Source organism: Hydra viridissima, unplaced genomic scaffold (assembly GCF_058129835.1).
Source record: "Hydra viridissima isolate aposymbiotic clone 2 unplaced genomic scaffold, HvirCarnegie_v1 scaffold_63, whole genome shotgun sequence".
Classification (NCBI taxonomy): domain Eukaryota; kingdom Metazoa; phylum Cnidaria; class Hydrozoa; order Anthoathecata; family Hydridae; genus Hydra; species Hydra viridissima.
This window is the reverse complement of record NW_028324343.1, coordinates 36,899-62,379: the sequence shown is the minus strand read 5'-3', so window position 1 is coordinate 62,379 and position 25,481 is coordinate 36,899. Positions and strand designations below refer to the sequence as shown.

General features: G+C 29.3%; 1 protein-coding gene across 3 annotated transcripts; it reads right to left on the bottom strand.

Annotated features, from left to right (window-relative positions):
* LOC145183482 (tubulin polyglutamylase TTLL5-like) lies at positions 1–25,293 on the bottom strand. 3 transcript variants are annotated; one of them, XM_090075878.1, is made up of 30 exons: positions 25,068–25,293; positions 24,843–24,909; positions 18,034–18,140; positions 15,820–15,883; positions 15,669–15,735; positions 12,873–12,955; positions 12,702–12,771; positions 12,266–12,350; positions 11,966–12,067; positions 11,673–11,764; positions 11,165–11,272; positions 10,854–10,935; positions 10,648–10,709; positions 10,497–10,558; positions 10,231–10,412; positions 9,994–10,056; positions 9,816–9,866; positions 9,668–9,728; positions 5,253–5,324; positions 5,023–5,059; positions 4,676–4,799; positions 4,504–4,575; positions 4,353–4,401; positions 4,104–4,204; positions 3,958–4,009; positions 3,564–3,658; positions 1,442–1,537; positions 990–1,342; positions 500–893; positions 1–147 (listed from the first exon to the last, which is right to left on the bottom strand). In XM_090075878.1, exons 3-30 carry the CDS (start codon positions 18,108–18,110, stop codon positions 108–110), a joined length of 2,796 nt encoding a protein of 931 aa, XP_089932004.1. In that variant the 5' UTR covers positions 18,111–18,140; positions 24,843–24,909; positions 25,068–25,293; the 3' UTR covers positions 1–107. The 3 variants fall into 3 exon arrangements, with proteins under 3 accessions (XP_089932004.1, XP_089932003.1, XP_089932005.1); XM_090075877.1 differs by having other exon boundaries at positions 24,843–24,925; positions 25,068–25,290; XM_090075879.1 differs by lacking the exons at positions 15,669–15,735; positions 15,820–15,883; positions 18,034–18,140; positions 24,843–24,909; positions 25,068–25,293 and adding an exon at positions 14,101–14,129.
* Between the last annotated feature and the right edge of the window lie 188 nt (positions 25,294–25,481).

Here is a 25,481-nt window from a genome sequence, read left to right as displayed (position 1 = left end):
AAAAGAAATCGACTTGATTATATATATATAATACATTTATTTCGTTCTTTATTTCGTTCTCAAGTTCACGCTCCAATTTATTATACATAAACTTAGCTCAGAGATTTCTAGACGGATTTAAAGGAAATCTCTCTTCGGCCATATATCCTAGCGAGAAAAGAAAATCATAAAGATATGCTATCATGTTAATAAGAAAACCTTTAAAAAAAGATATCTACTGTCTGGAGGTAAAGGACACCATGTTCCGTTTTTATTTTTATGCAGAAAAGCAGTTTAAAGTTTTATGTTCATTATTTCTAGCTATATTTATACGTATTCAGAATTGGATCTAGTGAAGTGTTGTATACGATTTGAAAGATGTACAATTTTGAAAAAAAAAATCCACAAACGAAAAGAAGTGGAAATGTCGTTTATTCTGGAACGCAGATATATAAAGCATGCTCTGCATAAAAATAAAAATAATAACATGTAGTAGCCAATAGGTTAAGGAGAAACAAACCTCATCTTTCGTGAAAACTTTGTCTTATTTTCAGATTTTTTTCTATCTGGGGGTTTGGGTTCGTTAAACCAAACAGTATTATCAACTGAGGTATCTGGTAACACAGATGCAGAGCATTGCAAATGAAAACAGTCTTTCGTTGCAGTATGTTTGTTTTCTCTCTCGAGATGATTTTTGCTCCGCAGTTTGTCTAATATTTCCCTTTTTTCTACAACATTATTGAAGCCATCGTAAGTGAAGTCTCCTTCGCATTTAAGCTCGGAATGCGGAAGAGAATTTTCTTCTTGACATTCATTATTTGAAAAATCCGTCATATTTTTAAAAGAGTGTATTCGTTTTACTTGGGACGTGTATAAATTTCGGAAATTTGGTTGCGATCTTGACATGGTAGTATCTATTTTAAAAAAAGTTCTTGTTATATGTAAGAAAACTTAAACAGTAGTAAAAAAAGTCGATGAGTAACTTTTTTTCTTTCAAAACTTTTACAAACCTCGATAGTCATGTACTTTAACCATGGCATTAGTTCCTGTATATACACAAATAGCATTGCGGATTCGTTGTTTTTCAAAACTTGACGTGTTTTTTAGTAAATTACGATGTAATGCGTTAGCAGAAGATAGTCGTTTGTGATGCGTTTCAGAAATATTTTGATCTGCGCACTGGTTAAATCGAAGTTTACAAATTTCTCCATCAACGTTCTTCAAACTTGAATTGTTTTGAGATACATTATTGCTGTCGTTTATCTTTAAGTTTGTAGAGCAAGGTATCATTTGGCCACCATTTGTCATCATTTTAGTATTATCACTTCCATTTGAAACTAGTTCTTCATTCTTATTAGGCGTGCTACCATAGACCGAAAATATATTTTAAGTTCTCAAAAAGTAAAAACCGTAAATAATAATTTAAACACCAGAAATTAAAAGGATAAAGTAAAAAGAGTACTTTATTTCTTTTTTTTCGGAACTGACGCCGAAAAACAATCCAGTAGATTTATTGCGCCGAGTAAAGTTCATGAGAAGAATTTCAAGATCACACTCACTGTATTTAAAAATCAATTTAAGATTAAAACTTATTGGTAACATATGTTGAAATGTTTTACATGCATTACACATATACAAAAATATATTGAATAAAAATTAGATATACTATACAGTGTGTCCAGAAATTTTATACTAGGAAAAACTTTTTATGTTCCCGGTGTAATTTTTTTTGATGATAAAATTGTCAAACCAAAAGATTTTTTTTTAGATCTTTTTTTTATTAACTAGGGTAGGAGCTCCTTTATTCATTGGCACCTTTTTGTGCATGTGCTGCGCTTTCTTTTCCTCTATTGATAATTAATCAACTAATTAAAATTTTTTTCTGAGAATAAATGGCCACTAAGTTTTAACGAATTGTGTTATCTTTGATTTATTAAATCTATCCGACTTCCGCTTCCTCTGAAAATGATAATATTTGTTTATAAATTAATACCTTACCAAAAAGTTCTTCATGAAGTATTTAATAAATTTTAAAAATAATCAATGCCAAATATAAAAAATTAAAAAAAAAAAATCTGTGAGAGCGTTAAATAGCAAGTTGTTGGTTCAAAGAAACCAATCTATGACTGGTATAGCAAAATTAGTTATTGTTTCATAGGGGTGCGTTTGAAATACATTAACAAAGTTTAAAGAAACTGAGACTATCAAAGATTCTCCAAGGTCTGGTAAGCCTTTAAAGTTTACTAAAAGAGATAAAAACGTCATTTTTCGCAGGGTTCGATCAAATCCTAGGATAAGCATTTGTAATTTAACCAGAGAATTCAATGCCTCCTAAAGAATGTCACAACTGACAAGGAAACATGGAGAAAAGTGTTACTCAACAAAAGCGTAGAATCATATATCGCCATTAAAAAACCACTTTTGATTGTAAAAGACAGACTAAAATGATTAAAATTGTGCTGAGAAAGAATCTGGTCTGTTGAAGAATGGCCTTGAGTAATTTTTAGCAATGAGACTAATTTTAAGGTACTAAATCTAAAGCATAAGAAGTATTCATCTTGCTATGTTATACCAAAGTTACAAGGAGGTGGAAGTTTGGCTGGAATATGGGGATGAATTTCTAACAAAAGTTCGGGTCTCAGCAAAATATATACCAGAAGAATCAATCAATATAACTACAAAGATACTCTAGAAAAAAGTTTAAAGCATCAGCAACATTGTTTTATGGAAGCAAAAACTGGATATTTTAGCAGGATGGCTCCACACTTCATACTGCACATTCAATTTAAGACCGCTTCAATGAGAAAGGCTGTAAAGTTATTCCTTGGTGTGCTCAGTTACCTGATTTAAATCCTATTGAACATGGAGCTTGATTGATGGAAAACTTGCCAAATATAAAATAACTTCAATTAAAAATCTTAAACAACAGTTAGCAGAGATTTTGGCAGAATTGGCAAAGGATTATTGCATGAGATAGATTGAATCCATGCCTGGTTGCATCCAATTATTTATAAAAGCAAAAGGTAGCTACTTTAAATATTAATCTATTATTTTTTTATAAAGTATTTTTGAGTAAATTCAATTTGTTTAAATTTAATTAACAGTTTTAGTGAAACCAATTCAATAGTGATATCTCGCTCTTTTATTTTTGTATATATAAATTTATGAAATTGGATAGCAAAATTTTTTTATTTTGTTAGTTAAAACTTACTAATGGTTAAAAAATCTTTTGTTTTGAAAATTTGTCATGAAAAAACTAGACCAATATCATAAAATATTTATCCTCATATAAACTTTCTGGACACACTGTAGACTTATATATTTTTACACAAATATTAGATACATATAAACTTATTTATATAAGTTGTTTATATGTATTTAAAAAGAGTAGGTTCAGACCAAAAAGGATGTTTTATTTAACTTGATTATTGTTCTCTTTAAGTTTGATTTGCATAATAAACCTTTTTTTATTAACAAAGTTTAAATTCATTTACATTTTAGGAGAGCATATATTAGGATTTAGTTAGAAAACCAAAAAGAAATTTCAAAAAAATCAAAACAAAGCAGATTTGTTAAACTATTACCTAGAACCTTTTAAAAATGTTTCAAACACTTCTTTAGAAATAAGCTGATTATCACCATTCAGTAAATCTTCGGATTCATTGAATAACTCAGATTCCTGAACAGAATTGAAAATAAAAATAAAACATTTAGCAAACATTTATTTATCATTTTCTCATTAGAAATATTACTCTTTTTTACATTTAACTCAGAAATATTTATACTAAACTGATTTAACTCAGAAATGATTATACTAAACTGATTTAACTTAGAATGGATTATACTAAACTTTTTCTGGATTATAAGCACTCATGCCTAATTGCATTAAGAGCGAATACTTATAGGATATTAAATGTACATTAATTGTAATAATAGTATGTCATACAGATATAAAACAATCTTCAGTAATTTATCTACCTTTAAATATGCTTGAACGAATATTTTCAATTTATTAATTAAATTCCTTTTTCTAAAATAAAAAAAAAAAATTATTACAAACTTTATTTCACATTTAAAAACAAGAAAATATTATGTTAAATCAACAAATTTTAATGTAATTTAACCTTTCTATAAGATTTGTATCCTCAGGATTGTGATTAAAAGGATGTATTATTGGGTTATTCAAATTTGCAGCTGCTTTCTGTAAGAACCTTTCAATAGAATCCTGAACAAATTTATGCATAAGAAAGCATCTATCACAATTATTTAAATGTGTGCATAAAAATGAATATAGTGTCAAAAGGCTAAAATTGCTGTAAGAAGCAAAAGTTGTATGAGAGTGATAAAATATAAGTTTATGTAAAACTTCACACAATTTGTTTCTCTTGTTTCTTGAGTTCAACTTCTTTTTCTGCAGCTAACCTGGACAATTTAAATCAAGATAAATATTATATAGATGATAAATTGAGAAATATACCAAAGAAACCAAGTTTATTAAATAATCATCACAAAAATTCTTATTACTCATTTTCTTGTTGCAAGCGATGATAAACTTTTTCAAGGTATACTGCAAAAGCTTTTCTAGCTTGAAGCAATCTATATAATTCAAACGAAATTATTAAAACACAAAAAGTTATGTAAAAAAGCCAAAATTCAAGAAATAAATATTTGTATTTTTTTTTGTAAATTTATTTACCTTAAACAATTCCCATGCTTTATTACCTCAGAAATAGTTAAAGAACCACAACCTTTTATGGGAGCCTCACAGCTTGTCTCAACGTTTAACTCACCTTGAGCTAAAGAAGGTTTTGGTGTGGGAGCTAAAATGTTAATGCAAAGTTTAAGTATCAACTTTCAGTTATAAAACATAAATATTATAAAATTAATTATAAGCTACAAATATAAAATATCGATTAAACTATAAAGAATTTACAAATAAAAAATCATTATGCACTTAATAGAGTTTCCTTTTCTTTTTATCAGAGAACTATTATGGAAAATAACTAATGAAAACTTTTTTAAAACAAAACTTTAAAAACTTACCATCAACAACACCACAGTTTATACTTTTGAAAGAACACTAAAATGTGTGTTTGTATATATATATATATATATATATATATATATATATATATATATATATATATATATATATATATATATATATATATATATATATATATATATATATATATATATATATATATATTGCTAAAATAAGTTAAAGTAACAACAAGTAACACAGCCCAAATTTTATTTTTTGTTAAACTTACCCATGATGCAAGTTTTCTTTCATATTGTAAATATCGATAATGGAATGAATGCTTCTGCGATCTTGCTGAAAACTGATTTAAAATAAATTGATTGAATGTTAAGCAACTAAGATGTGATAATAGCTGATAAAATTCTTGTCATTAAAGTTAATTGATGTAAGTTATTAGTCAAGTCATACGCTATTTTTGTACATAATTACGCCCTCAAGATTTTTTTGTTTCTGTATAAAAGTTGTAAGAGAATTGAATAAAAACAGTAGAAAATAAAAGTAAACAAAGTTGTCGTATTAACAAGCTATTTCGGCAGTATGGCATCCATGGCAAAAATGATTGGAAAATTTGATGGATTTGGAGATGTTGTAGTGTGGTTGAAAAAGATCAAACTGGTGGGAGAGCTACAAAAGTTGGGTGATCTTTCATTGATCATTCTGCTGTTTCTTGAAGGCAGTGCATTCGCATTATATGAGCAACTTGGGGAGAGCCAAAAAACTTCCGCTAAGGACATTGAAAAAGCCCTACTAGATGCATTTGCAGTTGATGGTTTCCAAGCTAACGAGCAGTTCAGAGATCGGAGATGGATTGACGGTGAATCTGTCGATGTGTATTTGGCCAGTTTGCGTCAACTTATGAATTTGGCCAATATTGAAAGCGAAGAATTATTTCTAAGAGCGTTCATAACTGGATTGCTGGGTGAAATTTCAAAGCAGCTACAAGCACAAGTGAAAATATTTGGGATCAGTATACAGGATGCATTAAACCATGCAAGAGTACTTATGACGGAAAAAACAAAAGAAGAGTATGTTTCAACAACCATCTCTGAGTTCCATAAAAATGTTAAGAAACCATCCGCTACTGATGTTATCTGCTACAACTGTGGCAAGCCTGGACATATTGCTCGAATCTGTTTTTCGAAGAAACAAATTGTCAGTGATGGGATAAAATGTTTCAGATGTGGAAAATCTGGACACATTGCAAGATTTTGTGTGTTGCATTAGGGAAACTCAAATGGGGAATCGCCAGCGCCAGCTGTTTCCCTAAACAACTAACGGCGCTTCCAATATGCACTGTGCAGATGAACACCTTTGCAGGGAAAGCACTGGTTGACAGCGGATGTACCTGAACTATTAATTCAAACAACATAGCTCGGAAAGCTGGTGTTCCTATTAGAAGACATGACATAATGGTGTTGGCTGTTAATGGAGAAGCTGTGAAAACAGAGGGAGAAGCTACAGTAACATTAATTGTTGAAGGAAAAAAGCTCAAAACATTAGTAATGATTCTAAAAAGTGTTGTCAACGGTATTGATGCTATTATTGGTATGGATGTAATTAATCGCTGTGGAGGAGTGCACTTGTACGATGGAAAAATTGAATTTGGTTTTTTTCAATTTATACAGAGAAACAAAGTGTTGGTATAAGTGACAAGGATTTTGATGCTTACTTTGATGGTACAAAGTGGACTGCTATATATAAATGGAAACAAGGTCAACCACAACTGAGAAATTCTGTCGCGCAGTACAAGGTAAAACCCCAGTTGATACCTCAATTTAATAATGAGATGGACTTATGGGTGAAAAATGGCTGGTTGAAACTATGCAACAAAGAAGAAAAAAGTACAGAAGGGATTGTCCCGTTATTGGCTGTTGAGCAGGAAAATAAAGGAAAGGTACGACCTGTTCTGGACTTTCGCGAATTGAATCAGTACGTTAATTTGCATAATGCCACAAGTGATGCATGTGATGAAAAAGTTAAAAAATGAAGAACTCTTGGTGACAAATTTGCAACACTTGATCTTAGATGCGCCTATATGCAAGTACACATCGATCCGAGTTTGTGGGAGCATCAGAGGGTAATCTACAAAGAAGAAAAATACTATCTTACACGTCTTGGTTTTGGGTTAAATTCTGCTCCAAAAATAATGTCTTCGATCTTAGGCAGCGTGTAGAATCTAGATGCAGCTATTAGTGAAGCAACTGACCACTACATTGACGATATAATTATTAATTTGGAAAAAACATCAGTTGAAAAGGTCGGAAATCATTTGCTGCGTTATGGATTGGTAACCAAAGAGCCAGAGCAATGTGATACTGCACGAGTGTTGGGTTTGCAACTATTTAGAAATGGAAAAAAGGAGCTTTGTTGGAAAAGAGGAAACACCATTCCAAAGTCACAAGATATCAAAACTGAAAAAGTAACACGACGGAAACTTTTTTCGATATGTGGACACTTATTAGGTCACTATCCTGTTGGAGGTTGGCTCAGAATTGCCTGCAGTTTTATAAAATGACATAGTCAAGGAGATGCTTGGGATGATCTAATCGGAGATCAAGCTCAGTCATGGTTGATTGAAATATTGCGCCGATTGGAAGTTAGTGATTCTGTGAGAGGAAAATGGAATGCTGAAGGAATTCAAAATGGAGCGACATTGTGGTGTGATGCAAGCAGCATGGCAATGGGGGTTGCTATAGAATACAATGGCGTAATAATTGAGGATGCAGCCTGGCTTCGAAGTATAAATGATGTCATGCATATTAATATTGCTGAATTAGATGCTGTGGTGCGTGGGATAAACCTAGCTGCTAAGTGGCATATAAAGAATTTGTCAGTATTGACTGATTCAGTAACAGTTCATGGATGGTTAAAAAGTATGCTGACTGAAAGTCATAGGGTTCGATCAAATGGATTATCAGAAATGTTTATTAAAAGGAGACTTTCTCTATTGCAAGACTTAATAAAAGAATATAATATAAACATCACATTGAAATGGGTTCCGTCCTCCAAAAACAAAGCTGACGTGTTGACAAGAGTTCCAAAAATTTGGATAAATGAACTTTCACAAAGAAATACTAAAGAACTAGGTGGGGTAAATATTGCTGAAGAAATTTGTGATTGTCACTCAAAGCATCATTTTGGCGTTAATCGGATAATGTTTACAGTGCAACGAAGACTTCCGCACGTATTAAGAAAAGACGTTGAAGAATGTGTTCGCAATTGTTGCCAATGTAATTCAATTGATCCAGCACCAGTAAAATGGGAAAATGGAGTGCTAGATGTACCAGACACATGGTATAGAATTGCTTGTGATGTGACTCACTATAAAGGGTCGCCATATTTAACAATGATTGACTGTGGACCAAGTCGGTTTGCAGTTTGGAGAAAGTTGCCGTGCGAAGATACCAAAAGTGTAGTAAGTCAATTGGAATCCGTATTTAGGGAGCATGGCCCACCGCAAGAACTGTTGATGGATAATGGAGCGGTGTTTAAATCCAAGGAATTTTCAAACATATGTGAAAAATGGTGTGTAAAAAAGAAGTATAGATGTGCATATAGACCTTCAGGGAATGGGATAGTGGAGCGTAACCACCGCACAGTAAAACGAACAGCTGCGAGGGCACAAATATGTCCGTTACTAGCGGTATTTTGGTACAATGCAACACCAACGGTGGGAACAAATGAGAAATCTGCACCTGCTTCTCAGAAAAATATGTACGTCTGGTGTCTACCAATTTAAGAGGAGAAAAACACTGAAACTCAGGAAAGATCACAATGAGTTATGGAAACTTATAAAATTGGAGAAAAAGTTTACATTCGCCCTGCTGATGCAAAGTGCACTTCAGTTTGGAAAATTGGTACTGTAACTGACATACTCACAAACACAAATATTGAAATTGATGGTGTACCAAGACATGTGTGAGATGTGAGAATAGCTCCTGCCTCAAATGTTTCAAACGCTTCAAGAGAAACTATTATCAGTGAAGAGATCGACAGCGATGAAAGTGATTTTGAAGATTTAGACATTTTTGCTGCACGAGAGGAAGAAACCGAAGAAAAAGTTGTTTATGCTGAGGAGGAAGCTGGTGGCAGAGAAAATTGTTGATAATTTATTACCAGCGATCAGACGATCAACCAGAGAAAGGAGAAAGCCGACATATTTAAATGACTATGTTACTTAAGAACTTTAGTTCTTGGGGTGATGTGATAATAGCTGATCGTTATAAAACTTTATTATTACGTTTATAAAATTCTTGTCATTAAAGTTAATTGATGTAAGTTATTAGTCAAGTCATACGCTATTTTTGTACATAATTACGCCCTCGAGATTTTTTTGTTTCTGTATAAAAGTTGTAAGAGAATTGAATAAAAACAGTAGAAAATAAAAGTAAACAAAGTTGTCGTATTAACATAAGAAAAGAATATATTTTATGAAAAAAATAAAAAATATTGTAGTATAAATTAACTGAGTGTATAAGGGATTTAAGCATATGTACTAAATTCTTGTAGTTTTGATTTTAAAAGTTTTATTGAAAAATCAAATGTTCCCCCTTCTAACCCTTTCCCCTTCTAAACAACTTAAAGACTTGACTTTTACACTGCAGTATATTGAAAGAAAAAGATCATATAGAGAAATTACTTTACTTTGTTGCTGGAAGTGAGATGGGTATTAGCTTGAGCAGATAAATTGCGAGGAAACAAAATGCTTAAAAAAAAAAGAAACTATTTTGTACATGAAACAAAAAACACAAAAATTCAAAGCAAAAAAAAAATTGTAAAAACCAACAAGAACCTTGTATGAGCAATATATGATGCAGAATGTGGTCTTTGAGAAAAATGCCAGCTAAATTCAAAGTTGGAACCATAAGTAATGAAAACAGCATTAACCACTTGTTAGATTTATAGTTAAAGTAATGACCACTAAATATTTGTAGATATAAGTCTAATAATAAAACATAAAAAACACATACAGTTCTGGGAATAATTGAGAATGTATAATCCGATTGTAAGGTGTTTGATGCTCATGCAGATATCTAAAGTGAATACTATTGTAACTTTATTAAAGAAATCAAAATTTTAGTATACTTGCCAAATTGGTATAGTTAGAATAAAATTGTTAGAAAAAAAATTGGAATTCTTTCTATTACTTTGAAAACTTCAGTTAATAATCATTTTTATTAAAAAGCGATACTTAGAGATTTCCTCACCCATAAAGTTCCCAGGATTCAGGAGAAGGATATATTCGAATAAATCCTCCTCTCCGTTTGTACTCTTCATTTGCTTCATGTAGCAGCTGACGCTCGTCTATCTTCAAACCATCATTGATCTTATTAAGTGCTTTGTTTGTCAATGATTTTAATTCGGCTGCTGCAAAATCAGTTGAGCGCAACTATAAAAATTACTAATCAGCATAAAAGACTTTAGCTGCAATAAAAGAAAATAAGATATAAAAAGTTTGGTTTTTTATTTTTACCTCATTATTTTGATTTTCTGACTGAAGTGAATTTTTAAAAGTAGTATCTACTGCAATAAAACCTAAAATTAATAAAAAACATAAAATTAGCAAATAACTTTGAAATAAACAAAAATTAAAATTATCAGAGTTTTTCCAGAACATTTTGTACCTGCAAGGTTAAACAAGTCTGTTATCAAATTAGCTTTTATTTTTAAATCCAGTGGGGATTCACTGTAAATAGAAAAAAATTCATTTAAACAGCCAAAAAAATTTAGGACTACATTTTAGTGTCAAATTCTTTTTTGAAATTTTCAAAGTTCATCAAGTTAACTTTCAAAAGTTAATAATAAAATAGAAAATACAAAAAATTTTTACCAAGCCAAAGATGGTGAAAGGTTTACTTCTAAAAGCCATGGCTTTAAACTTTCATCAATCAATACATCAAAGCCAAATAACTCTATGAAAAATACAGTAAATTTGTAATTGCTTTTTTAAAAACTAGGCTAACCTTTTGGTAACAATAAACAATAATATATAAAGCAAAAATTTAAAAAAAGTGGAAGAATACATTTTTAAAAAAACAATTAATTTAACTTTTGTCAAAAATGATTACTGATTTAATCACTGACAGTCTTTAGTAGATAGAGAAAAAGTCTATAGTAAAATCTTCCTATTCAAAAACCTACCAAAACAGTTTCCTCTATAAGGCACAAACATTTTACAAGCTGTTGCAATCACCATTTCAGTGGATATAATAGTTTTTATTACTAAGTCTTCAATACGAGCCATCAGAGCTAATATTAAAAAATGGAAGAGTAATATTTGATAATATTTAAAAGTAAAACGTCAAAATTAGTATTTATTAAAACAATAAACTTCTAATGTAATGGAACATAAATCTTTTAGAATTGATTCCATCTAAACCTACACCATGGTGCCCTCTCATTAGTATGTAATGTTTTTTCAACTAGTTTTGAAAAGCTGGCCAAACACATAAAAGTAAGGTACAATGATTATCCACAACTCCCATCATAATGTGAAGCTCAGGTAGAGGAATGATGTGTTCAAGAAAAGTTTCTTGGTCTTCTTTTAAATAAACTAAATGATGATTTATTTATCACATCTTTGTATTTCTGCAATATCAACCTTTGTTTCCACAATATACATATAAATCTAAGTTTTTGCTCATTTTACCTTTAGTGTCTACATCTTGGCGCTTTAAAAACCGCAACATTCCACTAAAACTCCATTTACTTCCATAATCCTCAATTTCAGGATCTTCACATCTAATTTAAAAAAAATTTAATGAAAACTTAAAATTATGACGAAATTAAAAGTACCTAGACACAGTTAATCTTATATTCAAACAAAAAAGTTACACTACCTCAAAAAAATTTAAAAAGAGTTTTTAAAGAAAAGTGTTTGACCATTTCAAAAAGCATTAAAACACTTAAGTATGATCACTCTTTTTTACCAAAGTTGCCTACCTGACAAATTTTCTGCTTGTTTTATTAATGCTATAATTGGTAAGATGCATCATTTGATTGTGTAAATACCTTTCACTTTTATCATACTTAACTGTAGAAAATCTTAAGAAAAAAAAAACAATTATAAAATAAGTAAAAGATATTGAAAAGAAATCAAAATATCAAAAAAAAACAAAAAGAAAAAAATTTTGATTTATACATAGGACAGACTAGTGATAGTAATTAAGATAAAATAGTTTAATTTTTGTAAGTTTTTAGAGTGAACTTTTATAAATTTAGCAACAAAAAAAAAAAAAAAACCTTGTCAGTCCATCTTCAAACAAGTATATGCGTAAAGGATCATAGGATGTCACAGCTACATATAGTCGACAATCAAACTTAAAACCTTAAGTTAAAATAATAAATAATTCAGTAGAAATAATTAAGTAAATATGGTACAAACATTTTTAGAGAGTACTTGATCCATTAAAAAGTAAAGCCTAGTTAAATTACTTTTTTAAAAAAATATCAGCAACTCTAATTAGATAAAGCTATTTGGTAATAAACCATTTCTGAATTATTTTCAAACCACCTCTTAACTATTACTGCAACCTCAAACCACCATCTTTCAATAACAAAATAAAAAATTTCTAACTAAGTAATTTCTAATTTTCATCAAATTAGACCTATTTGAGTTTGTTCAACCTGTTAAAACTGTTACAAATCACTATTAATCAGCAAAAATTTGAAACCTCACCATTAATCAGCAAAGGATTACTGATGTATTTGCACACCATGACATTGTCTCCTAATGGTATGTCATTACTCTGGAATAAAAATTTTAATACCAAATTTTGTGCACTGATGAAAAAAAAACAATATTATTATAAATATAATTTTTGCAGAATAAAATAAGTTATTAACTGACATTGTTAATTAAGAATATCCCTCGCCCTCTTGATGATGCACATGGTTTTACAATCCAGGGTCCATGATCTTTAGAAAATGCATCTGCAAAATAATATAATGGTAATTAACATACCTATTATAAAGATCATTACCACAGGGTACATGTTAAGAAAAAATGAGTCTAAATCATAATAATAAACAAATAAAAAGTTAAAGAATTATAAGATACTGCAAATAGAAGTATAATTCAAACTTCCATGCAGATTTTCCACTTATGATTTAAGCTATTAAAGCAATTATAATCTTTTTTTTATATAATATTTATGTATATATATATTTATTGCGTATATGCAAATATTCTTCATAGAAGTATATATATATATATATATACGAGACCGTCAGCTTCAAAACCGGCCCTTTGCACTAAAGCAAATTTTACAGGATACACTTTTTTTTTTGTGCAAATAAAAAAATTTAAAAAAACATATACACCTCATATTTAGTCACTAATGAAGGGTTTTCTATGTGAATATCAGTAATTGTGATAATCATTGAATAGAAATATTTAATTAAAGGGCATTTTTTCAAAAAAGAGCCGGTTTTGATTCAGCCACTGCACATTTTAATAAAATTTTAATTGTTTTGTGATTAATTTCTTTGGAATCAATGGTTATTTAAAGTCCACCGCAATTTCACACGCTTTTCAGTATATTTACGCCATCTATGGACAATTTTAGAAAACTCTCTCCCCCCTTTTTTTAGCAGGATAGCCTGCTAATGTTTTTTAAAAAGTTAAATATATTTCGAAATAATTTTTGCCATGCATTAAATTTCTATTAAAATGCAATAACGTAACTAATTATTAGTGGTCATAAAAATTGAAGAAATACCTGCATCACATGTCATATAAGTTTAGCTACCTGGGTTTTATAGTAGAAGCAACAAAACACGGAAAAAATTTTTAATGAGAAATTTATTATGGTTCTTGCAATATGGTGTTATTAAATAAATTTATGGTGTACATAAAATTTCTGCTAGACATGTATAGGCCACAAATACATGTGTGAACAACATTTAAAAGATTAAATTTACTTATGTAATAATTAGCAAGACAAAAATTCTATAGCTTTCTTTTTTTTATATGCACCTTAAAAAACACTTTAAAAAGGCAAGTCAATGTCATAATAAGAAATTCTTTACAATAAAATAGTTTCAAATTCACAAAATTTAAATTACTAAATCCTAACATCAGCATCATCAACATCAGATGATCCATCTTCACCACAGCACAGCTCATTATTTTCTTCTGATTCACTGTCCTGATCAGAGTCAATGCCATCTATTTCCTCATTAGGTATGATTTTATTGTAAAACTCAAGATTTTGATCTTGTCTCCAATCAACACCATAATGAGAGTTCAATAACTTTTCTACATCCTTTATTTTCTTTGGGTAAAATTTAATTTGTGAATGAATGATTGGTAAATTAATTGAATTAAAATTTTTACCTTTCTTGGTCAATGATTTAAAAGCATTAACTTCTACTGTATAAAAAGGTTCACCTCTCACCTCAATAATTGTTGGTCTTTTTAACATAATGATTCTTTTACAACTAGCTATTTTGAAATGCCAAGAAACATTATTTTTTAGAACTGTTTTCAAATAACTTTTCCAATCAAAAATTTCATAATCTTCTCCTAAGTGGAAAACTGCAGAATGTTTTTCAATGACCTCCACATACTCTTTGGGGCTAACAATGATCTCCTTCTTATTGACCTTTTCAATGGTGCCAAACACCCTATCTGGTGGGATAAAGGAGTGACCTGTCACTGGGAAATCCAGTTCCACTGTTTGAATATGAGGATGAGCTTTATTGTGGAGCCAATAACTGATCATACCAATCATTACTGTATTCTTATTTTGCCCAGGGCATCCATCACAGCACAATCTGACTCTTTTTATGTTGCTAGACATGCTTAAATTATTCAGAGAAAAATAAAGAGCAGATGCAATTTCATTTGATCCCTTACATTGCTCCCCCTCTATCCAATAGTGAGAATCAATATTTTCTTTGTTAAGTGTATTATGAGAGCTCCCTTTTACAATTGTAAAATTATAAAAGTTGAGCTGCCTCCTATAATATGCAGCTTGATCTGATAGTTTAGGTAAGACTTGGTTCTTCTCACAATCAAATGAGAGGGTAACAAGGTCATCACTTTCTTCCCTCAGCTTGTCAAAATAAGCATCAGCTCTTTGGCAATGGATGTTTAAGTTTAAAACTATTTTTTCTCTGGCTTGGAGATCTTTTGTATTTTTGATTCAAGTTTTAAGTTCAGAACATGCAGAGCAGGTGTCAACTCTAGGGGTCCCAAAACCTAGATTATACTCTGTATTGAATATATTAGTAAAAAACCATTTGGTAACTTTTAATTGACTATCACACTTTTTGTTATACATCTTCCACATTGCAGCAGTTGAGAGTTCAGCTGGGAAATGCAAATATACTTCCTATTTGTAATATATATATATATATATGTATATATATATATATATATATATATATATATATATATATATATATATGTATATATATATATATATATATATATATATATATATATATATATATATATATATATATATATATATATATATATATATATATATATATATATATATATAGAGAGAGAGAGAGAGAGAGAGAGCAACATAACACAAAATGTCAGAGAAGGAACTACCAACAAAATGTATAAAAATCAAAAACTTGTGCTCTCACCTCTGATTTGTAACAAACTCAAAAAAGAAAACAAGCATACTATAAAACTCATTAAGTTCAGTAGGAAGAATAAAGCTTTGAGGGATAAAGTTGAAGTGCCGGTACCCCTAAAAGACAGTGGTAAAGTAAAGTTTTAACAAACAAAAAATACAAAAGAAATGAAAAATGAGACATAAATTCAATGTTTATACTTTAGAATGCTGCATTCTTTGAATATTTTTACACAGCTTGTCTTTTCTTGTAAGTTCATTTGACCTGAGGAAATAAGAAGAAATTAGAGTATTTGAAAAATTACAACTAATTACAAACAAGAAAATAAAGTTTAAATACATGTAGCGTCTTAAAAATACAATATCCTTCAAAATTAATCATTCAGCCAGTATGCATTTACTGGTTTTAACACATGTCTTTAACATGCCTTTAACAATTCTTGATTTGATTGTCCAAGGCTATCAAAAAAAATTAAAACTTCTCATGGCCACAGTTAAGAGCATCATAGAAAAGTCAAAGAAAACTGGGATATTGGAGTATCTCCCACAATAAGGTCACAAAAAGATTTTTAAGAATCATGAAGAAGGCAAATATTAAAGAAAATAAACATTGCTCATTAAGTGCACAAAAAATTCAAACAGAACTTGAAAATAAAATTTAATTAGCAGTCTGCAATTTTTATCTACAATAGTTTGTCTACAATTTTAAGAGCACTTAAAAAATTTTTTTTACATACTAATTTTAAGAGTACTAAAAGAACTATAACGCTTTCAAGAAGCAATACATCAACAAGAATAGTTAGAAAAAATGGTTGAAGTTTGTAAGGACCATATTTGACAACCCAGAATGCTTTTGGGGAAGTTTCCTATGGTCAGAGGAGTCAAAATTCAATATTTTCAGATCTGACAGCCATCAGGAAGTATGAAGAAAGTAAGATGATCTAAAATAAAAAATTTAATCTCTATAGAAAAACGCAGTGGTGGAAGAATTATGGTCTGGGGCTGATGACTTTGAGTTTATCAATGGAACCATCACAAAGGAAGTATATCTTAGGATCATGCAAAGAAACCTCAAATATACCTTAATTCCAAATAATAATTCAAAATATATTGCAGAGATCATTAAATACTATAATAAGAAAAATAAGATAAACAGGCTTGAGTGGTCACCTTATTCTCCCAAAATTGAATCCTAATAAACATCTTTTGACCAATCCATTCAAAAAATTCCTCCAAAAAATAAAGATAACCTCAAAAGGAGATTTACAGAAGCCTGGGACAATATGAGTCTTTAAGTCATCAAGAATTAAGTAATTTCAATGAATAATTGAATTTTGGACCAAGATTATTAAAAAATATATGTGTGAATTTCTTCATATTTGTTTTAATTAAATGAACATAACATAAAAATAAGAAATTGCATTACTAATTTTGATCTATAAAATTGAATTGCTATTAGAAAGCATGTAAACAAAATAAATTTGAAATAAAATGTCCTTTTTATCAGTAGTTTTATTGGTGAATTTTGATTTTACTTAAAACATGATGTGGCTTCAAAAAAAATATTTTAACTTTTCCATTAAGTTAAAATTAGTTTTAAAAAGAACAAAAGAGCTGTTGGAGAAAAAATTATGTACAGACAATTTCTCTCAAAAAAGATAGATCAAATATAAATCAGGTGACCTCCAAACTGCCCAGAGTTGAGAGTTATTGAAAAGTCCTGGGAAATCATTTAATGAAAAATTTAAAAAAATAAAAACTTAGCAGAAACATTAAAGATTCAAAAATTTTATGCAAAAAAGTATCAAATAGTTATGATTGTAATGCTGTGTACAAACTTATGGGGGCTACCAAAGCAAAAGTCCAAAATTTTGTTGGATGTCCACAGGAATAAATAAATTTTTGTTTGAAATTATTTTTTAGTTTTAAATAAAAATTTATGATTCTTAATATTTAACAAAATTATTTTTATATAAGTGATGCTTCTAAAATCATTCAACTATTTTCAGAATAATTGAGACTCTAGTGAATGCATGCTGACCAAATATTAATTTTGAAGGATACTGTATATGACTTTAAAAAACAATTGTTGATCTAAAGCAAACTTAATTATGCTGATTTTAATAATCAGCAAAATCAACAATGCCAAATTAAATATCAGTCTAGGTTGGCATCATTTTGCTAACCTATGTTGATGTACTTATCAACCATAAATATTTTTGCCTGCTCATAGCATTAGTCACAAAATTTTTTGTTTGAAAAAAAAAATACTTTTATAAATACAGTGCAAATGAAATGAATGAGAAATACAAAAAACTATGGAAAAGAACTACATAACTTTTTCAGAAAAAAATTTTAAGAAAATATTAGGAAAATACAAAATTTTAAGAAAATATTCAATAAACAATTAAATACCTTGGAAAATGATTAACTTTTTGGTATTTTGTTAATGCATGCAATGTGAAGGGTTTAGGATGTGAACCAGTCCACATCAGATTAAAATGGCTATTTTTTGGATGGCTCTAGCAAAAACAATACATACATACATACATACATACATACATACATACATACATACATACATACATACATACATACATACATACATACATACATACATACATACATACATACATACATACATACATACATTTGATGCCAACTTTAAATTGAATTTTACTGTCAGTTCAAAATGATGCTATTTTACAACAGTTACATCATTGCCTGATTTATCTACAAATTTAGTTGATCTACCCACAAATCAAATCCCTACCTGTTTAGATATTTTTAAGTGTTATTTTTCCACCTACATGATGAAAACATTTATCTAGAGCACATGATTGAGCAAAGGTTATTGCTAACCAAGTAAAAAAGATCTATGATAAAGCAAGTGCTCCATCAAATAATGTCAGCAGCATTGTGGTTCAAGTGAAGAGACTTATCAAACTTATATGTGACCATGATAAATACCCATTAGAAAAAAGATTATCAATGTGTCAGTTTTTGAAATGATTGAAAATAAATTTCAATCATCTCAAAAACTGATACATTGAGAAAATTGAAGAACAGCTAGGAGAACCACTACAATCGCTGATCTGTCAATACACATGAACAAATTACTTATGAAGCAGTGTCAACAACTAAATAAGGAAGATCAAGATATTGTGTTTCTAGTTTTGCAGAAAAAGTTATTTTGCTCATTCTGAACATGTATTGATAGCTGGTATTTGTGATGAGAATTTGGATGTTTGCAGGCAAGTAGTTTAAATTAAAATCTCATCAATACAGAGAGTGCAACCTAATACTGTTTAGATTTTTGATAAAAATGAATTCAGCTGAACATCTCTGATGAAATTTTCTTTGCCATGATTGATGGGGACAACTGACAAGTAAAACTGCCTCCTCTTGAATGGACAATTAAAGATGTTTAGCATCCAGTTCAAAAGTCTATGGATATAAATCTTGACATGGTATGATTCTGTTGGGCAAGAAAGCTATGTATTACATTCTTATGGTTATGTAACAACAACACTTTTTTATGAATAAAAGTTGACAAGTATCAACATTCAATTAAAATGAATTAAATTGAATTTTTTTTAAAAAACATTGGTCATGTAACAACTTTTTAACTGTGTCTCATTACCAAAACCAGACATTTATTACAACTTGACCCATCCACTATGGGACAAAAGTATACAAATTTTGCACAAAAATATTTGTGATAAATATTTTGTTTGTTTATGCCTGTAAATGTCATTACATAAACCCCATATTGGTTTTCATCAGAATATTTGCAAAATTGGAGATTTGAAGATTGGACTTAGTCCTGACAAAGGATTTTGTGGGTTGGTTCCTTTCTGCATAACTCCATCTAATGTTCAATTTTTTTATATGTTCTCAATAAGAAGTAAATGAAAAATAGTTTGGGTTTTTTATTATAGCATTAAGAATTTTATTATAAGATATTATAAGTAGGTAGATATTGCAGTTATTTAATAATTAATAAACATGCAAAATTTACTGCTAAATATCTAAGTCTATGTCTTCAAAATAGTCAATAAGAGAACCTTCATTTACATCCGTGAAATTTGATTCCTCAGTTGTAGTGTCCCAATCAGCTTCTTGTTCATAATTTTTAAATAATAGGAAATTTTTGACAGCTTCTGATATCTGATGTTTAATCCTTTTCATTCTCACATCCAGTTTTGCTGAAGACACTATAGGGTCCGATGAATCTAATGCTCGATTAAATACATCGAGCAAATTGCTTTTACAAGAACACTTTCAAGAATGATATCTTTGATTCTGCCTATAACACTTATTACAAGATTCAGCTCCCTCTTCACCAAAAAATCTAGGTGATAATGGTAGTGTCATAATAATGTTTTTTGAATGACAAAGAATTTTATGAAGAGAGGCAGGCATGTTGAACCATTTATACTTTCAAAGTCCAAATGTTTGTGTCAATTAAGGGCAGCAAGAATGGTGTTTAAATTTGATACAAGTTCATCATCTAGTTCTAAAATTTTAGTGAGATCATGAGTTTAACTGAAAAGTCTCCAACATAAATTACCAGTTGTTGTATTTCCCTGTCCGCCTTGACATGGTCTATCAATTTTGATCTTAAAGAAGTCCTCTAGTTTATGTCGAACTCTGTCCTTCTCTTCAGCTAAAGCTTTTTTATTTTCCTCACCTTTAACTTGCCATAATTTTAACTTTTTTCTGTATGATAAATTAGGCAAGTAATTGAGAGTGTTGATGGTAGCATGCAAAGACTGGCAACCGTAAATAAGGGACGAATCACCTTTTGGCTTAAATTGATCATTATTAAAGTTTAGCAAGTTGTTAAAATGCTTTGGTGTTGATTTACAAATGGGGCAGCTTTGGGAAGATTTATTGTCAAGTAAAATATTTTCCCATCAATTAAAGTCAGAAAGAACAAAGATGATATATTAACTTGAAACTCTTCTCCAGTATTTGTTTGATATGGAGCCAAGTTTTTGATGTCCTCTTCAATTTGTTGGAAGGTTACCTTAACATGTTCCATTGTTTCTTTAGTAAATTCCAGAGACAGGGAGCGCACAAATCGAAAAGATTGAGGAGTAGGATTTTTCCATAAAATTTCTCCATCTAACTTACTTCTTAGCTGTAATGGTGTCATGGTAACTGTAAATAATGAATGTTCATCTATTACTGAACCAGATGATGATGCCTGGTGATATTCAATTTGACCAGTTGTTCCATCAGCACTGTTTGCGAAGATCATTTCAGCGTCACTTTTATTTACCTTCTTCATATAATTCACAGTTTGATCTTCTTTTATAGTACAATCCTCGAAATTGTGTGACAAGGTTGTGATTTTATTGAAGTTGACGCTTTCACATCAGATGATTGGATTTCATCTGGACGACATTTCTTCTTTGCTTTAGAGCCTTCAAAATATGTTGGAAAGATGTTGGCATTTCTACTTTTCGTTTCAACTCGTTAATTTTGGTATGTATTTTTCAATTATGAATTATCAATAAGAAGATTTAATGCCTTATCTGGCGTCATCTTACTTGGTTTCTGTGTACTGATTTTACTAAGGAGCTCCTCTTCATTATCAATTTTATCGATGACTATCTTAATCAATTGTTTCAGGAATTTATATCCTTTTCTATGTGATGCTGTTTGAACAGCTTTTAATAATACAAAAATGCAGTCTTCAGAATCTTCGGCTATTTGAGTTGCCACCTGATTTTGCCTCCTTTCGCACAATTCTTTTAATGATTTTAATGGTCGTCCTCTTTTTCTTAATGGTGATGTTTGGCATTGTTGAACAAAAAACTCAGGAGAGATCACAAATTGTACAAAGTAAGTGGGATGATGGCGCATTAGATTTGTAGAATCATAATTCCTTAATCTCCAATATCGTGAGAAATTACTTTTAAGATTATTCAAATCTTCTTTTAATGCAGTAAATCCACTTTCAGTTAATTTTTTATTGTAAAATGATTTAATCTTTGTAATGCATTTTGAAAAACTGATTTCAAAATTTTCTTTAAATAACAATTTTCCATACTCAAATTTCAACAAACTGATTGCTGCTGTATTTTCACTATTTTCGTACATCATTAATGACTTTTATGAAATGCGCAATAAAAATTAATTAAATGATCCTTTAATAAAATTGGTTTAGATGAACTTAAGTGATAATAAATGTCATAAGATAATTTACTGCTTACTCATACTAATTAACCTTTACTATGCGCATGACTACATATGCAAACATTACCAAGAATTCTACCCTAAATGCATAATGACTTAATTTTACTTAAAAAGGAGTTATACTTAAATAAATATTTTGTGCATGTAAGCTTTCAGAAATAATATTTAATGCAAATTATAAAGACGATCACATGTATGTATTAGCAAGGCCGTAGACAACTTTTTTGATGTTTGAGCTAAGCAACTTTGAAACATGAAGAAAACTCCATATTTAAGTATGTTCATATATATAAGGAATGAGGATGCTACACAAAAAATTGTGGTGATTGGAGACTGGAAACAACAAAAACCCCAAAGCGTTAGCCGTCCAGCCCAAAAAATGAGGGTAATGAGTCAAATTTGTTATTTTTTTTTTTAACTTAAACTTTATTTATATTCATTGACAAATTTTAAATTAGATTCAATAATCTCTTTTTAATCATCTTTAATGACTTTATAAAGTTTACACCCCCCTCAAATTGAGGTTTTTGTGAAGTTCCATCATTCTGTTTGAAATTCTATAACTCTCAAACGGGGATTTTGAGAGGTATATAACCTTAACCTTTTTGAAACCCGGAGTATTCACCTTTCATTTGATACCAAAATAATTTATACTTTTTGATACTATAAAGAATGCGGGTCTTGTAAAGCCAAAAATATGGTAATAACCCCAAATTCCATATCTCTGGATATTTCTTAAAATGTTTTATACATGGAGAAATATAGATCTGATCAGTTGCAATCAATTGCTAAGAATCACATTTGTAACTATTAAATATGTGTTGTGGGAAAAGCTTCTATTTGTTTGCGCAAATTTTTTGCAAGTAATATCAGAAATTTTCATTTTTTTTTTTTTAATTAATAAATATCAATTTCGATAACCTACAATATCAATACTGTGAGAGATATTTTCAAAGTTCATTTAGCTACAAATTTCTATAATAACTAGTTAATAAAAAATCATATCTAAATTGAAAATTAAAAAATTGTGATTTTTGATTTTTGTGATCAATTTTTATCATTTTATCCCATAGTGCTACCCAAAGATATATGTGTATATATACATACATATATATGTGTGTGTGTGTGTGTGTGTGTGTGTGTGTGTGTGTGTGTGTGTGTGTGTGTGTGTGTGTGTGTGTGTGTGTGTATGTGTGTGTGTGCATGTGTTTGTGTATGTATGCAAAATAGAATTTTTTATCAATACAACAAAATAAGCATACTATAAACAAAATTTCAATTTCAATCTAACAGGTGGCAAAAAAGTTAAGAGACAAAATTTTAAATTAAATCTCAAAAACTAAGGAATGAAAAAACAAACAGTTTTTTGCGCTCTGTAAAATATTTATTCATTTATAAGTTTTTATTTCTTTTAAATAATGAAAAACACCATGATCTACTACATATTCTAACTTAATTTCTTTCAATTTTGTTTTGATTTTTTTTTTGACCAACTGATAAGTTGTTTTTGTTTCTCAGCCTTTCTCCTAAACATTTTGTACTAAACAACCCCAAAAATTTTCAATTAGCCTTGTTTGTAGAACATTTGGTGGGTTGATCTCCTTGGCAGCATAGTTCAAGTTTTCATCCAACCATGCAGTGGCATTTGAGTAATGGACATTTACTAAATCAGGCCAAAATATGTAATGAATTTTCAGGATAATGCTTATGAAGAAATAGGAGAAATCTTTTCATTAAGTATTCCTCAATATATAGCTTAGATTAGATGGAACATGACCTGGTCTTAAGAGTAAGTGGAGTCATATATCTGCATTTGAAATTGCTACCTATATGAGAACTTTTGAAGGGAATTTTTGACATATTTGACATTTTCTGAACACTTATTTCTCAAAGATTTTCTCTCCTGGACATTTAACCTCATTTTTGAAAAATACTTTTTTAGTTATATTTTAGATGCAGTAGATTGCAAATTATGCTAAAAAAGTAAACATCTTCATATTGATTTTATGAGAAAAATGAATCTAACTTTTGATTTTTACCTTTTTTGCCACTTATTAGTGAGAAATTTAGTATAGTTTTTGTGTTTTTATCTAAGAGTATTGAATATATACAGTAAGTGTAAGAATTCATTTATCGGCTTAATGAGTAAATAGTTTCTAAGATTTTTAGACAATTGTAGAACATTTCCTTTTGTTGTTGAATAACTTAAACTTGGTTCTTACTTTTATTGAAAAAAAACAATTAAACTAAGTGAAATGCTAAGAATTTTTTTTTATCAAATAAAAATAGAAGTATTGTTTTATACCAATAAGATTATCAATTCAAAATAGCCAAAGGTGTTAAATGTTCTTGAAACACTGTCAAAAAAGTAATATAAAAGTTTACTGAAACTGGTGATGCTGTGGAATAAAAAATTTCTGGTCAACACTGAAAGCTAAGTAGACATGATAAAAATTTTTTAAAAGTTACTTCTGTTTGCCATTTTAAAAGTCAGTGCAGATCTAGCTCAAGACCTAAAAGGGCAACAGGTCATTCTTCCACAGTTAGAAATCTTTGATAATATCTGGACTCAAAGCTGTGTTGCTATTTGAAAAACACTTTGTATAAACGAAATAAAAGTAACAGACTAAATTATGCAAAGGATCACCAAAATTAGCAAAACAATATTTGGGAAAAAGTCCTGTAAGCCAATGAATCCAAATTTCAATTATTCAGAAACAGTCAGTGGCAATTTGTTAGACAGAGAAGTGACAGAATTTATCAAACCATGTTTAAAGGCTACTTTTAAGCATGATGGTGGTAGTATATTAGATTCAATGACTAAAATGACAACTAGACTTCATTTTTGGAACTCAAACAGAAAGTTATCAAAATGGACTCCTGAGTACAAGTAATATTAAGTTTTTTAATCATATTTGATATGATATTTCAAACATATATAATTTAGATTTTTGTTGATATATATAGCATGTAACAATATTTCTCCTTAATATACATAAATATAAAAGAAAAAAAACCTCCTTGAATCCATGTGCCAAAAGTATACTTCTCACCAACTTGCATTCTGTTTTTACAAACTTATACCTTAAGTGATAATTCTCTGTAAAAAAAAAACAAAACAAAACAAAACAATATATATATATATATATATATATATATATATATATATATATATATATATATATATATATATATATATATATATATATATAATTTTATATATGCATATAACGTTAACTTACTGATTACTTGCATTTCATTTTCAGGAGTCCCTAATAAAACAAATGCAGGAGAAAATTTTACTATTAACTTTCTGCAACGCTTGGAACCTTGAAGAATGGAAATGTTTTCTTTACTTTTCTCATCATCTAGATGGATTTTTTTTTCTGAACATTTATCATCATCATAAAAACTATTTTGTCTAATCAAGTGAACTAAACTTTGTTGCATAGCTTCTTTTTTTTTTCTAAAGGTAAAGAATATGATATTAATTACAAAATATTTGTATAAATAAAAACCTTAACCTCTACACAGCATATATGTATATTTTTTTTAAAAAAAATACTAAACATTCAAAGATATTCTATTTATAGAAAATGTAATAGCATTAAAACATCTTTTTATTCACTAAATTTGTTAGTTTGTTTTGATGAAAT